The sequence below is a fragment of the Coffea arabica genome, chromosome 1e (assembly GCF_036785885.1).
Source record: "Coffea arabica cultivar ET-39 chromosome 1e, Coffea Arabica ET-39 HiFi, whole genome shotgun sequence".
Taxonomy (NCBI): domain Eukaryota; kingdom Viridiplantae; phylum Streptophyta; class Magnoliopsida; order Gentianales; family Rubiaceae; genus Coffea; species Coffea arabica.
The window spans coordinates 2,094,246-2,110,892 of NC_092311.1; the positions used below are offsets into that span (position 1 = coordinate 2,094,246).

General features: G+C 34.8%; 2 protein-coding genes across 2 annotated transcripts; both read left to right on the forward strand.

Moving 5' to 3' along the window:
* The first annotated feature begins 2,954 nt into the window (after positions 1-2,954).
* LOC140007759 (uncharacterized) lies at positions 2,955-14,683 on the forward strand. The gene is made up of 11 exons (XM_072050960.1): positions 2,955-3,151; positions 5,674-5,752; positions 10,721-10,819; positions 10,924-11,028; positions 11,142-11,370; positions 11,467-11,708; positions 11,812-12,018; positions 12,107-12,199; positions 12,268-12,372; positions 12,457-12,827; positions 14,616-14,683. Coding segments are annotated over exons 3-11 (1,452 nt in total). The 5' UTR covers positions 2,955-3,151; positions 5,674-5,752; the 3' UTR covers positions 14,617-14,683.
* On the forward strand, positions 6,881-10,589 carry LOC113690787 (uncharacterized). Its single transcript, XM_027208858.2, has 4 exons — positions 6,881-9,129; positions 9,221-9,523; positions 9,638-9,725; positions 9,816-10,589. The coding sequence occupies exons 1-4, from the start codon at positions 6,881-6,883 to the stop codon at positions 10,587-10,589; spliced, it is 3,414 nt and encodes a 1,137-aa protein (XP_027064659.2).
* Positions 14,684-16,647: the final 1,964 nt, after the last annotated feature.

A 16,647-nucleotide genomic window follows, 5' to 3' on the forward strand; every position in this document is an offset into this window, starting at 1 on the left:
AGAACATCATCACTATTGAATGGCTTATTTACGGACGACTTTTTGTTGTCGTTACTGATCACTAAAAAAGTTATTAGTGACAACATTTTTTAGTGATGACAATATTTCGTCACAAAAGGGGATTCTTTAGTCGCGACACCTAAAGTTGTCACAATTCCATCAAAGCAACTAAATGTTTATTGACGACAAGTAGAGTTGTCATAATTGCTCAAATAGACAGTGTCTTCAGTGACGACCTTGGAAAATGTTGTCACTAAAATGATTTATTGAGTGACAACTTCTAATATCGTCACTGTCACTCTCTTGATTCAGATTTAGTGACAAGAATTCATCGTCACTATTTAAAGTACTTATTTGTAAGTCACTTTCATTAATTCTACTGTGCCACCCTAACTTTTGCGATTTAGCCCCAAATGTTATAAAAAATTCCATTAATTCCATTATGATACCTTAAGTTTTACAATTTAGCCCCATATATAGTACACCGATTTTTTTAATTCTATTATTACTCCCTAACTTTTGTAATTTAGCACCATATGTAATTTACCAATTTCATTAATTCTACTTTGGCACTCTAACTTTTGCAATTTAACCCCCATATGTAATACACCAATTTTATTATTTCTATTATGGCACCCTAACTTTTACAATTTAGCCCCTATTTTTTTATTAGGAAATTGCGAATGGTATCTTGATAAACTATGCATAAATATTTTATAATTTTCTCAAACTTAAGTAATAATTTGTTATAAACTCTAAAGATATATCTTTCATTACAATAGTTATAAGGCAGACAGGTATTTTTATCAATGGAATAAGAAATTTATGTCAGATTTATCCTTTGTACTACATGCCAAGTAGTATTAGCAAAAGAATAACAAAGTACTACAAAGTAATTAACAAGATAGCCTTCAGGGAGTGTAGTTTATGGGCAAATGAGCATTATCTATTCAAAGTACCAACTTTTTATGGGCATTTTACTCTCAAACATATAATTTATGATAAATTTATAAAGGGATAATTTCAGAAACCTCCCCTGAGGTTTCTGACAATTTCACTGACCTCCCCTGAGGTTTCCACAATTACACTGACCTCCCCTGGCAGAACTTGGGACCCAATTGCTGACATCATATAATGCAAAATTACTATTATACCCAAGACATTTTGTGTTATTATAGGACTAAAATATGATAAGGCAGATGGTGTTTTGGATAGTATTGGATTGCATTTCTATTTATTTAATGTATGGTTATGAAATTTGTAATGATATTACTCTTGGATTGCAGTTTTGGTTTGCACCTTATTACTGTTAAGGTTTTATAAATGACTGTTTTAGTTCTTGGATTACACCTTACCTCCAAATTTTGGGAATTTACCCAAATTTTCCATTTTCTAATATTCCTACAAATATGCAAAATTATGCATATCCCTCAAATCTACCCAATATTAATGTTTTGTTAAACTCTAAATAACAAAAATATGAAATATAATATTTAAATATATTTTAATACACACAAGTTGGACGGGTAACTAGTGTGTCAGAGAGTTGCCATAATCTCCTTAAACCCGCATGCGGGTTTAAAGAGTATTCGGATATTCTCATATGCACCTATGCAAATCGAACCAACCGGATATCTTATCCGTATCCCATTTTTTTAAATAAAAATCTTATAAATTTGAAAAATAAAATCAAATTTAGATGTATTAGGGTTTTAAAAATATTATATAAGTGATAAAAATTTTATAAATTGTAAAAATAAAATCAAATTTAAATAATTAAATGTTATATTTGCCTAAGAAATAATACAATAATCATAATAATGATAATACAATAATATTGGTGTAATAAAACTGCCATTAATTTAAATATTTATTTATAATGCCCAAAGAGCCTAATTACCAATTTTTTTCTTCTCTTTGTGGGTTTCCTTTACATGAACAAATATTTTGCTCTTTATAGGTATTTCACTCTGAATCATGTAATTTATGTTAAATACATAAATGTTTGTAAGTAAAATTCAAAAAGTGTTGCACTAATATTTTTATGAAAGGGAAACTGGTAGGTTTTGTATTTAACATTAATTAAATATGTGAAAGCAAAAAAAAAAAGAAATTATAGGGTACAGCAATTTAATTAAAAAAAAGAAATATTAAAAACTAGCAATTTAATTAGTGACGACTTTTCTTGTCATTATAATCTTGAATAAATTAGTGATAACATTATGTCATCACTAAATTTTCTTTGATTTTGACTTAACAATAATGTCTTATTAATAGCATTTGATTATTTTTAATGAAAGTCTATTATAACCATAGAATTTGACTTTCGGTATTTTCAATTAATGATGTACTTTAGTGCTGGAATTATAAAAAATTGCAGGGCTAAAATATTTGCAAATTATAAAAGTATATTTTCACTTATATGTAATTAACAAATTTTGCCACCTATATTGATGAAAATTTGTGTTTTTGTACTAAAAAATAAAGAATAATACTATAGCAATAAAATCTATGCTTCAAACCAAATTAAAAATAAAAAAAACATGATGATTGGTCTCAAATGTTGGGAAAATGATTATTTTTATTGAAACTATGTTATAACCATATAATTTGAGTTTAATTATTTTCAATTACAAGATGTTCTTTAGTGCTGCAATTATAAGAAATTAGTATAAAATATTAGCAAATTATAAAAGTACATTTTCAATTATATGAAATTAACAATTTTTGCCACCTATGTTGATGAAAATTTTTATTTTTTGCTAAAAAATAAAGAATAATACTATAGCATTAAAATCTATGGTTCAAACCATATTACAAATCTAGAAAAAAACATGATTTTTGGTATCAAATGGAGGGAAAATGAGTGAAGTCAAAATTTTGATCAAATCATTAGTGAAAGTGCCGCGCAACAAAAACAATATCCAAAGCAAGACCAAAGCAATATCCAAAGCAACGGAACACTTGAGACAAACCTTCACCGAGCTGAAGTAAACAAAAGCTTCTGCACTAAGCACCAAAACAGAGCTTCCGCACTGAGCACAAAACAGAGCTTCCGCACGGCCTGATACTTTCACCCACACTTCTTTGGCTTCTCACTAGCATCACCATGGCTGTCCAGCATTAAAGTACAAGGTTTTCAGGTGGAAAGGTTCGTTTTCTCTCTCCTATACATTTTCCCCAATTTTTCCAAATCCCTAATATGTAAGATCCTTTTTGTTATCGCTACTGAGTCGCCTGGATTAAGCTGTGTAGCTACTTGTTTTAGCTTCAATATTTCGGGTTATCTGACCACAGGTTAGGGTAGTTTAGGATGGTCCGAGGAGCCAGTGCTCCTTATTTTCTGGAATGCATTAAAGAGGGAGGAGACAGAATTGTTGAAAATTGGAATGGAAGCCTATGTTGGGCATTCCGAGAGAAGGGATCGAGTTTTGTTTAAATAACTGGCCAATTAGGTGAGTAGTTCAAGGTTATTTCATTGACAGCGCAATTAATCTTGGGTATATATCCCCTTATCCGATAAGGTTGCCATGAAAGGGGACAGAAATTGAGGGAATGGACGAAGGAATCATTTATGTCCACTGCCCAGTTCTTGTGAATTAGCAGCAACCAAGACTCTAGTCTCAGTGGGTCTATTTTGTCTAATATTTTCAGTTGCATTGCAATAAATTCTGGTATTGTTTTTTTAAAAAGAAAATTCTGGTTTAATGCCCTACTCGGTGCTTTAACCTTACCTCAACTGAGATAAAATGCCATGCCCAAAACCCCTAAAGATGGCTTTCAGGTGTTCTACTATTTTTTAATTCCCCTAAAGATGGCTATCAGATGTTTTATCATTTTGTCTTATTAGTAATTTCTAGTCTTATGAATCAGGTTCATCCCTGCATCTTTGTGTCAAACCTCTTTTATATGGCTCTGCCCTTTTTTGAATTGTTCTCCATTTAACTCTTTGGAAATCACTTTCTAACTCACTGCCAGAACTATAACTCTTTGGAAATCACTTTCTAACTCACTGCCAGAACTAGTTCTTTGGCAACTCCGTTACCTCAGAATATCCAGTTCCATTTCAAAGTAAGGGCCAGCCCTTGCCTTTTTAAAACCCTATTAGCTACATAACTGCCTTTACGCCTCAGGTCCAGATGAATCTGAGGACAGACATCTACCTAAGTTAGTCATCTCTAATGAAAGTTTTCCATGCTTTGATGCTTGGTTAACCGCAAACCTTCTTAGACAAGTATTGGTTTAGCCATGAATTGTTTCTTGGAAAATTTTTGATCAAATACTAAAAGTTAGAATTGTTTTTGGAGCATTTTACTGGACATGTTCGTGGAAGTTAAATAACCAGTGGACAACCAGAATGAGGCCAAATATGCACCTTACATTGCACGAGCATAAATTTAACTTTGATAAAACATTGTTATGATGAGTGTTGCTGAATACCTAAGACACAATAATTTTCTGTTGCTCCTAAGATGCTTTTGCCTTAAGACCTGAGCCATTGTTTGAGTCCCTAGGCCGAAGGAGCTGTCTGATTCAGGTGTTTCAAGCTATGTAAGCCACTGCAGTTAGTATCAGGAATCTTATTGCAATGCTTAAAAATGAAACTCTCTGTGGAATAGTTGATATAATATAGTCTTTAACATTTGTTAGTAGTAAATTGATGTGAACTAATGGCAAAAATAATGTAACTTCCATTATAGAAGGGCACGGAGAGTTTTTGCAGAAATGCTACTTAATTTCAGGTTTTTTGTTTCAAGCATATCTGCTTGGGACTGGTTTCTTATTGCTGCTAGATGAGATTTCTAAGTTTTCCCTTAATCTGCATTTTGACAGTTCTTGCGAGCTTCAGGATTACCTTAAGTTTACTTCCCTTTCTTGATTGTATTGGCTGCCTCGCAGAAGAAAAGAGAAAGGGTACAATGGGTGGGATAGATTTTCTAAGGCACCAAATATAATAGGGAAGAGTTCAGTCATTACTGCCATTAACAAAATCACATACTAAGGCTCTTCCAATGAAAATTCACAACAGTCATGGCCATTATAATTTATTTTTGAGTTGATAATATACTTCTAGATTATATAGTAGTGAATATACTTCCAGATTATATAGTAGTGAATATACTTCTCTCATGCGCACATAATGTGTGGACCTAATTTCTTCCCTTGTACTTATATTTTTTGGCTGTTGGCTGATGGATGATGGCTAGTCAAATAGTAACATTTGACAAAGCTAGACTATAACAGGTTGCTTATAGTTTCTAAAAGGAGAGAAATGGTGGTTATGTTTCTTCTTACTCATTTGAAGAATTGAAAACCTGAATCTGGTTATGAGAGCAGGTGGATGATAATGTTCAATTTGGTGAACAAATTGTTCCTTCAACTTTTGTAACTTTATGATAGTTATTCTGCTTTAAAATAGTGATTCTATGATACTTATGTTTCTTAAGTGTACAAACATGTAATGACTGCTAAAACATCTTGTTGGTCGTTTAGATCCTCAGTTATCTGTATGAGGTTTCATGGGTTGAGTTGTTCATTCATTTTCATTGCTGAATTATGGTACCATTCGACTTCATTACCAGCTACTAGTTCCTTATTTCCTGCCAGTTGTCAGTGCATGAATCAATGTTAATGAGTTTTTTTTTTCTGTTACTTTCTTTTCTGGGCCAGTAGATTACAGGCGATACTTCCCATTATGATGCTGTAGCAAATTCAGCTGCATCTGGAGTACAGTCTGCAGGCCTTAATTCTGGTTAGTCGATGTTAATGCAGGCAAGCACAATAAGAAATGATGAAATACTATTTGCATATTTAACCGAAGGGTTAAATTAACACCCTATATCTGAAATCTGCACTTTTGATGGCTTAATAAGTAGCATAGTTATATTGATTATGTACAGCACTTTTGTCTGTTATGATTTACTATATATATCACAAGCTCGTTTTACTTGTAAAGATGGTGAATGTCATTATGATCATGGATAAAAGAACAAAAAAATCCTAAAAAAAAAAGAGGAAAGAATCCAAAATGTCGTACAAGAATTAGACTTGCCTGTTTAGAGAAAGCAACCCTCAGTCAATACTCGTTTTGAGGGAGGGCAAGCTCAGCCACTTTGAATCCTTAATACTATTAAAGTCTGGCTGCCTTCTAGGCTCTTTTTTTTTCTTTTTTGAGCAATAGTCTGCCTTGTAGATTAATTTGCTACAATTCCAAAGCATTCTTGTGCTACATATACCATCAATCACACAAATCTATATGTATATACAGATTGACATAGCATATGTTCAGCAGTTTAATCAACCATAAAAAACAATGTTAATTTGATCCTAAGATTCCAGTGGCTCTACAGCATGTTAAGAGCAGAACAGGAGTTAATAACAAGCTAAAATTCCAAGTCTTTGTTACATTGAGGGTTTTCTTTTCATGAACTGTTGTGACATGAAATATAGGAGCCAATTTTACAGATTCGGGTTTGAAGACATGACACCATTTATGTTGGGCGCTAGCTAGCTAATGGAGTGGAGATACTTTGACAATATTCTATGCTCCTCTTAAGCTAGAGTACATTATTTAGTGTACAATGAAGCAAAATTTGAGGACTGGTTTTCTATTGCACAACTTCAAACATGTCTGTTATGGCTTTATCTTTTGTTTGCCAAACTTTTGCATGTATACTGTGGCTGCAGATTCTATTTAGTTTGTTGCCTTACTAATGCATTTGTACTTGAGATGGTTGATTTTTGCTAAAAATGTGTTTTACACCTTGGATCCCATTGCTGGTATTTGAGGAGTTTAAATTTAGTTCATATTACATTGCATTTGTTTTCTATATAATGTGGCGGTCATATTCTTTATGGTAGGATAAAGGGCTGCAACAATATGGACAGGAGTTGGATGTCTATTAAGAACTACCTAGACCCCAAGTATTTAGATGGAGTTGATGAATTTATTAAGTTTGCTTTTCTAGGCAAGGATCCTAATTGTAAACTGCCATGTCCTTGCAAAGTATGCAATAATTTTGAGGATCAAACTAAGGAAGTCATGGCCAATCACTTGTGTCGAGGAATTGTTGATAGTTATACTAGGTGGATATATCATGGCGAAGGGTTTGAATCTGATGATGAGGATGATGACATAGAAATAAATGACAACGATAGTGACTTTGACAGTATGGAGGAGCTGTTAAATGATGTAGGAGTTGCTAACTTTGGTGAGAGTTGGAGACATTCACCGGAACTTGATACGGGTGCTTGTACCGAGAAAGAAGGAGAAGCAAGTAGGTTTCTCAGATTATTATCGGAGGCTGAAAAATCTCTATACCCAGGCTGTGAAAAGTATTCAAAACTCTCGTTTATTGTCCATATCCTCCACTTGAAAACAATGAATCGGTGGACTTGTAAATCTACTGATATGTTGCTGAAGTTCTTGCATCAAGTATTTCCTACAGCTTTGATTCCCAGTTCATATTACGAGGCAAATAATTTCATCCGTGAGTTGGGGCTGAAGTGTGAAAAGATCCACGCCTGTGAAAATGATTGCGCACTCTTTTGGAATGAAAATAAAGGCCTTGATCATTGTCCAAATGAAAAATGTAAAGCACCGCGGTATAAATCTCCAAATTCCAAAATACCTAGAAAGGTGTTGCGTTATTTTCCATTAAAACCAAGGCTGCAAAGACTGTTTGTGAACAAAGAGATTGCTCGGGATATGAGGTGGCATAAGGAGAGACGTGTAGATAATGAGAACATGATGCGACACCCTGCTGATTCATTAGCTTGGAAGGATTTTGATAGAAATCACAAGTCCTTCGCTGAAGATCCTAGAAATGTGAGGCTAGGACTTGCTAGTGATGGCTTTAATCCCTTTGGAACCATGAGCAATTCATACAGTATATGGCCTGTTATCCTTGTTCCTTACAATCTACCTCCTTGGAAATGCTTAAAAGATCCATTTTTTTTCCTATCAATGATTATTCCTGGTCCCAAAGCACCTGGAAATGACATTGACATATTCTTTAGACCACTAGTTGATGAGTTAAAAGAGTTATTTGCCACTGGTGTGGAGACATATGATGCCTTCAGGGAGGAGAATTTCATGTTACGTGCAGCACTTTTGTGGACAATAAACGATTTTCCAGCATATGGCTATTTGTCGGGATGGAGTACAAAAGGGTACAAGGCATGTCCTGTGTGCTTAGATGAGACGACTAGTCTATATCTTAATAATGGTCACAAATGTTGTTACATGGGCCATCGCCGTTTTCTACCTATTGATCATAAATGGCGTCGAGAAAAAAAGCAATTTAATGGAGAAAGAGAACATAGACAGCCTCCTAGGACCCAATCAGGTGAGGAAGTCCTCCAACAACTTCTTCGTATTGAGCAAGTTGAGTTTGGCAAGGCACCTGATTTGCTGCAACAGAAGAAAAGAAAACGCGTGCAGAACAGTTCAAATTGGAAGAAGATGAGCATATTCTTTGAACTTCCATATTGGAGTACCAATAAAATTAGACATAATTTGGATATTATGCACATTGTCAAGAATGTATGTGAATCTTTGGTAGGTACATTAATGAATATCCCTTCGAGAACTAAGGACACATGGCAGGCTAGGGAAGATTTAAAAGAAATGGGATTAAGGGAAGAGTTGCATCTACAACCGGGAGGTGGCGCATCTAAAGTTATGCCACCTGCATGTTACACTTTATCACGCCTAGAGAAAAAGAATTTCTGCCAGTTTTTGAGCACTATCAAGTTCCCGGATGGCTTTGCTTCAAACATTCCTCGGTGTGTGAAGACCAAGGAGTGTCAACTTTTAGGAATGAAGAGTCATGACTACTATGTGTTCATACAACGACTTCTTCCACTAGCAACTAGAGGAATGCTGTCAAAAGATATATCTCAGATTTTAGTAGAGATCAGCAATTTTTTTCGAAAAATTTGTTCTCGAACTCTCTATCTAGATGAGCTGGAAATGCAGGAAAAAAATATTATTTTAATACTATGCAAACTTGAGAAAATTTTTCCTCCAAATTTCTTTGATGTAATGGTCCATTTAATGGTCCATTTACCCACTGAATCCAAGATTGCTGGTCCAGCCCAATACCGGTGGATGTTTCCATTTGAGAGGTACATGCCTCTTATTTTTTAATAATGCCTATTTGATTTACCTCCAATTTTCTTATTTTCTAACAACTCGGGCTGAATTTTTTTTGGATAGAAAAATGGGTCAATACAAAGGCTATGTGAATAATAGGGCACGACCTGAAGGCTGTATAGCTGAGCGCTACTTGGATGATGAATGTCTTACATTCATTTCCAGGTATTTGCATGATGTTCCGACCAGGTTTAATCAAACGGAACGAAATATGGAGAAACACGAAGCTGCTGGAAAATTATCTATATTTTCTAGCTTGGCTCGGCCCTTTGGGGCAGCACTGATTGGTTATCTAAGTGAGGTTGAATTGCAAAGAATACACCTGTTCATCTTGAAAAATTGTGAAGAAGTAGATGATTACATGAGGTAATAATATACTTTAATGATAAATCTATGTCGTGTTCTATAATATGTTCTTCAGTGCTTGTAATTAAAGTCATTTGATAGAATATGTAACTACTTCTACTACTACAAATTTAGGGAGCATAGACAAATTCTTGAAAAGCAAAATTTATCGAGCGTACAGCAAATGCTAGACTCGGAGTTTCCAAAGTGGTTTGAAGAACGTGTAAGTATTGGAAGAGATGTTAAAAACTTGTCAATTTCCTTTACTTTTTATTTTAGTAAACTATTAAAGAATCTGGTATGGCTGATGTAGGTCATGTATACACATGCACGTGGAGAATGTACTGATGAATTGTTGTCCTTGGCTAGAGGACCTGATTTTCGAGTCAATACATTTGCTGGCTGTAATGTGAATGGATTTAGATTCCACATTAAGGCTCGGGAAAGAGAAAGAAAGACACAAAATAGTGGAGTTATGATAAAGGGGGAGCATGCTGATAAAGAAATATACTTCTATGGTATAATTACTGATATAGTTGAGGTTGAATACTCATTTACTCAAAATCGAGTAGTTGTGTTTAAATGTGATTGGTGGGACTTGAGAAATAATTCGGGAATCAAAGTAGACAAGCAGAGCAATATCACTAGCATCAACATGTCAAAAACATGGTACTCAGACCAGCCTTTTATATTAGCATCCCAAGCTGAACAAGTTTTCTATCTTCAAGATATGAAACTTGGAGGTAATTGGCATGTTGTAGAGTTAGTTAGTCCACGCTCATCTTATGATGTTCCTGAGAAGCATGAAGATGATTTGGTTGATAACGAAGAGGCTTACCAAGAAGAGTATCATGAAGATTTGATTGGGGTACAAGAAAATCTTGAGTTGGTCAGTTTGAAGAGAGGAGATGTGCAAACTGAAGAAAGGATAGAGGCTGGTGCTATGTTTTTTATAGAATTGTCAGCTAGCCGTGCAAGGCAATTAGATGACAATTTTATTGATAATGATGAGGAAATTGAGCAACAATTCAATTCTGAGGATGAAAATGAACAATTTGTACAAATCAATGACTATGAATCAGATTAAACAATGTTGTTCATTGAATTTCTTAATGAAATTTTTTCTTGTATTTTTTCTGTAGTTTATGATATGTTGTCATGGCTGCTTGTGTTGTTTACGATTTTGGTGGTGCTTGCGTTATATGATTATGTACATAGATGGCTGGACCGGGGAAAAAGGGAAAATTTACTTTACGACAAAGTCGGGATGCTGGGCGAGGAATTGTGGAGCAAACTGAAGAAAATGTAAGCTGCCAGGTAAAGAAACAAGAGTCATTTCCAGATATTTTCTTTTTTCCTAAACTAGCAATTATCATCCTAAACTAGTTACTATTGATAAGCGCATTCTTATGTTATTGTAGCAAGCTAGTGAACCAAAAAATAGTGCAATTCCCAAGACAAGCAATGTCACTGAACCTGTATTAACAAAAAAGTCTTCTAGGATCCGTCTATTTGATGAATCTGAGGTTAGTTATTATTTTTTTCAATCTGCCATTTAAAAAAACTGGTTTATGACAAAGCAATTGATTCAGCTTATACATGTCGCTGTATAATGGTGGCTTAAATTGCTGGCCTATAGATTCCTAGTGCATCCTCTGCTAGAGAAAATGCTACAAGAAATTCAGGTATACAAGCTGAGAGTAGACAGATTGCTGAAAAATCTTCAGGCAATGGAATGACATCACAAGAAGCTGCTGGGATGCAAACTGATGGAACTCCTACTTCACAGCATGTTGGATCTAATCAAGCTATTGGTTGTGAAAGCAATGAAACTGGAAGTATGCAAGACCTTGAGTCAAACGGTTCAGGTATGTTAGTTTTACGTGTAATTCTACTCTAATTAACTAATTACTGCCATGGCTGCTATTGATAGAATATGGTCTTGTTTACTTTGTATCTACTAGACCAAGTGACGTTAAAAAGAAAAAGAGGATATACGCGTAATATTGCACTATCAAATGAAAAGAAAGCTGGAAAAAAGGTGAATATTACTGTTTCTGAAATAAGTGGAAGAATAGTTGGAGAAGGTGCTCAACGATACATTTCAGAGGCAAGCTGCGTTATTCGAAAGTATGGCAAGTGGAAAGCACCTAAATGGGGCATGCTTCCTAAAGATGATAGAGATCAACTGCTAAGAATTACTAATGTAAGAATCTGCTATCATAGTATTTTTTTGGTGTTCTAGATGCAATTTAAATTAGTCCATTAATTTTTTCTGATTTTGATATGTCCTTCTATTTTTAATTCAGAATAGTTTCACTTATGATGGAGGAGAGCATGTGAAACCAGCTTTAATTAAGCAATTAAATTCACAGTATAGAAGTCGACGTTATAATTTTCACATGCTATTCAAAAAATGTGGCTCTAAGGAGGAAGCTCTTGCACATCGACCAGAATATGTGGAAGAATCAGATTGGATTTACCTTTGCGATTACTATTGTAGTCCAGAATTCAAGGTATGTGTAGCACATACTTGTTAATTTGCTATATACTTTGCCAATGTCTCTTTTTTATCTAGATCTGAGATAGAATTGACAATTGTAGGCCTTAAGTGAGCGAAATAAGCTGAATAGATCAAAGCAGCAAACTGCCCATACAGCTGGAACAAAATCATTTTTACGTCATAAGGATGACCGGGTCAGTAAACGTGTAAAGTAGTTCATTTATGATATGTGGTTGGGTTATTTAACCTGTTTTGCTAATAGGAAGCTAAGGAGGGAAGGACAGTTGGACCAATTGAACTTTATGACATGACACATTTTTGTCGAAAGAAGAATGCTATGGTTGATGAGACATCAGCTGAAAAACTGGTAAGAAAAATATCACTTTCAACTTAATACCAATGCTTCATGTCTCTTATGCATATATCAATAATAGCAAACCTGTGATTGTAGAGCAAAATGAAGGACTTACAGCTAGAAGCTCAATCTAGTGGTGTAAATCGAACCGAAGAAGACATCTGTATTGAGGTGACTGGGCGTATAACTGGATATGTACGTGGTCGTGGCCCCTCCAAGGCTAGTTTAATTACACAAAAACTTGCAGAGATAGAAGAATTCAAGAAAAGGGCAGAACAAGCTGAGAAACGATCAGTTGAATTGGAAGTTCAAGTCCAATCTCAACAGCAGCTGATGCAAAGGCTTGAGAATCAACAAGCTGAAATGCAAAACCAGCAGCTTGAAATGCAGGAACTCCTTAAGGCTTTACGAGCAGAATTGCAGTCCAAGAACCAAGGCAATGGAAATGCATCTGGTAGTAATAGCTGGTAATGCATCCTTCTCATACGAATAATTGAATTACAATACTAATGTGAACTGTTGCTATTCTGATCCTTTAACTTATTGATTTTGGGGCTGATGTTATGCATCATTGTGGACTGTTTTTGATAATAACATTTTTTGGGGCTGATGTGACCTGTTTTTGGGTAACTTGTGGTCACTGTGGACTATTTTTTGGTAATAGCTGGTAATAGCATTTTTTGGGGCTGATGTTATGCATCATTGTGGACTATTTTTTGTTATAGTTGTGTAGTTTATGGTTATGGTTATGGCTGATCTGTTGGTTTTGGTAACTTGTGGTCACTGTGGACTGTTTTTTGGTAATAGCTAGTAATAGCATTTTTTGGGGCTGATGTTATGCAGCATTGTGGACTGTTTTTTGTTATGATTGTATAGTTTATGGTTATGGTTATGGCTGATGTGTAGTTTTTGGTAACTTGTGGTCATTGTGGACTGTTTTTAGAGAGCTCTTAGTTGAGCTTATTGTTTTTGCTGTTGCTGTTGCTGTTGGAAACAAAAGACTAAGTCGCACTTTTTTAGTGGGGCTATAGCACACCTCTTCCTTTTCTTCCGTACTCCGTCCACTGACTCGTCTGTTTGGAACTCCAAATTAATTTTTTTTCTGTGATGAAGGAGATGAGAAATCTCTTTTAGTCAAGAGAAAGTCAAATATAGAGGGAACACTTGGGATCGGATTCCTAGTCAATTGAAAATTCTTTAATAGAACTGTCAACCAGCTGCCAATTCGTGACCTGTTTGGGCAGCGCAATATTATAATACTCGTGGACTAAAACATTTAGCTAACTTCATAAATTTGATGGAACCTCACTTTGGGACTGGGGAGGATTGAGAGAGACGTTGGAAAGAGTGGAGCCAGTCAAGTGGATTCCACTGCCTCTTTGCCTCCATGGGATGGGATGACGGATACCAAATGCTGAGGCTGTTAATTTGAGGTCCGAATCTGTTTGCTACTGGGATAGGCAGTTTTGCGAAAATGGTGGTACGTTGGCTATTATTTAGTGCAGTTTTCAAACCCCTTTGGTCCCCTCCTCTACTCTACCTGGGGTGGTGCAGTCAGTGGCCCAAAAGCTTGCTTTTGCGTACCTGATATGCAAAATGTGACCTATTTAAAACGAGTACCAGCCGTAGCTTAGATCGAGAGGTGGTTGAATTATTGAATACTCCTATCATTTTTTGGGCTGGCTAGCTTTCTATTTTCCTGCGCCCTTTCTCTAATCCACATCATGGAGTTGCTGGCACTCTGTTTTGTCCAGCACCAACCGATCATTATTGGAGGATTCCACATCATGGAGTTGTCTTGATTCAATTTGGTACTGACCATTTGTTTCCTCTCGGAGAAGGCATTAGAAAGATTTTTTTTTTTTTTTACAAAAACACACCAGTAGTAATTTGTGTTCAAATTCCTATGCGATCTGATGTCTGCCGCTCGTAATTAGAAGCCATTGTGCTCCACAAATTTAAAGGCATTGTACTGAAGAAAGTTTCGATCAAGTTACATTTAGCCTAAAGGTTGCATCGGACAAGAGGACTTATGCAGTGTTGTAGAGATGCTCTTTAGTTGAGCTTATGCAGTGTTGTATTTGTATAGATTGGACTGTGATTTCTAATTTCTTGTTGGTGTTGTAATATGTGGGCCCAAATTATATGAGGTTCTTAATGAATTGTAATTTTTGTCTTAATAATCTAAGTCTCATCACTTGTTCTTTATTATTGTACTCCTCCCCTTACCTACTTCTTTTACTCTTTTATGACAGATAAATGCTATTCATACTAGCTTTTGGAAGATATCTATGGTTATGGTTGAAGAACGTTGAAGACAAAATTGCCTTTTGCTCATGGAGTGGTTCATTTAGATGTTTTTCAATTTCTTAAACTGTGATTGCTTTTATACTTGTACCTTATGTATAAGTGATATTTTGGACAAATGTTATTTTTGTAGGCATTAGTTGGGTAATGTACACTTGAATTTGGCATTTGAGAATGCTATATTATTACCATGTAATCTAATGCAAATACTTTTGGTTATCAATCGTTCATGTTTATTTGTATGGTTTGTTTAAAATCAATGATTTAGCAATGATTACAGGCCAAATTATGACTATTAAGCTATTGAGAAATTATTTAATGACAAAAAAAAGTTGTCACAAAATAGAAAATAAAAACTCCTTGTCACAACAGAGGCTGTCACTAAATCTAAGCTACATTTGTGACGACAATTGTTATCAGTAAAATAGTTATATACAATGGCTTTCGGTGCTTTTTAGTGACGACTTTAAGTAGAGCATTTTTGACAAAAGGTCAAGTCGTCAATAAAACACTTCCGGATTGTTGTCACTAATGACAACTATTTAGTGACGACTTCAGGTCGTCACTAAATAGTTGTCATTAGTGACAACAATCCGGAGGTGTTTTATTGACGACTTGACCTTTTGTCAAAAATGCTCTACTTAAAGTCGTCACTAATGAGAACTATTTAGTGACGAAATTTTAGGTCGTCACTGTTTACTTTTACCGACGGGGATTTAGTGACGACTTTGTGACGATCAAAAAGTCGTCAATAAAAGGTATTTGTGACGATATTTGTATGTTCTGTGATGACTTTGTATTGTCACTGATGAACAATTTTCTTGTAGTGTCCATGACACGGCTCCCCATTGGAGCCGTGTCATGGAGATTACACGCATCATGGATATGATGCGTGTAAATCCATTGAAGATGGGCCCTATGGCAACGGTAAAATTCCAGCACAAAGCACATTTAACATTTCCAACGGTTATATCCAACGGCACTATTTTTAGAATTCTATATAAACACACAACACTTTTTGCTAAAACATATCCCAATATTCTACTCTATTATTTCTTTTATTCTCTCACACACTTCTACTCTCTCACTCATTTAATTCATTTTTTGTGATTATGGATGAAAATTGGAGTAGTTTTACAAATATGTTAAATGCTCCAAATATAGAAAATTCATCATCCTCACAAAATCAAAACCCCCAAAATTTTCCAAATTACCCATTTTCTGGTATTCCTACAAATGTGCAAAATTATGCATTTCCCCCAAATTTATCCACTTCCAATCATCCATCAAATTTGTTTAATTTCCTACGTAATTATTTTTAAAAAAATAACAATATATTATTTTTGAAACATAGAAAAAGATATATTATTCAAACTTAAAAATTAATAATATCATTTTTAGAAAATAAAAAAATTCAAAATGTACAAAATTTAACGAAAGTTAGTACTTTATTTTTTAAAAATAACAAAATTAGTTTTAAAAACTACTTTATTTATTTATGGGATATGAGTTATGCATTATTAAAATAAATATTTGATTAATTGTGGACCCATGCTATTACACCTTGTGGAGTGTAATCCATTGTGAGTGAAAGTGTAATAAAAGAGGAGAAAATGGAATGCTGACGTGGCATGTGAATTACACTCCACAAAGTTTAATAGCATTATGGATGCTCTTAGTGTATATACTGAATGAATGCTGATGGCCTAGGCAATTATAAAAATACCACATTGAATTCTTGAAAGCACTACTGCACTTTTCCAAAGAAACTCTAGAAAAACAAAAGAGTCAACTGTATCGACAATTATGGTAAATCTTACCTTCCACTTTGAATATTCTTAAAAACGATTAACTCTTCTTTGCATGGGATCTTCCATTTTGAAGCATCTTCAAGCTCTGGCGATGTCGAGATTTTGAGGGAAGGGAAAAGGTGCTTTTTTGAGAATAATTGAAATATCACTTTAGATTTCTACTCCTGAG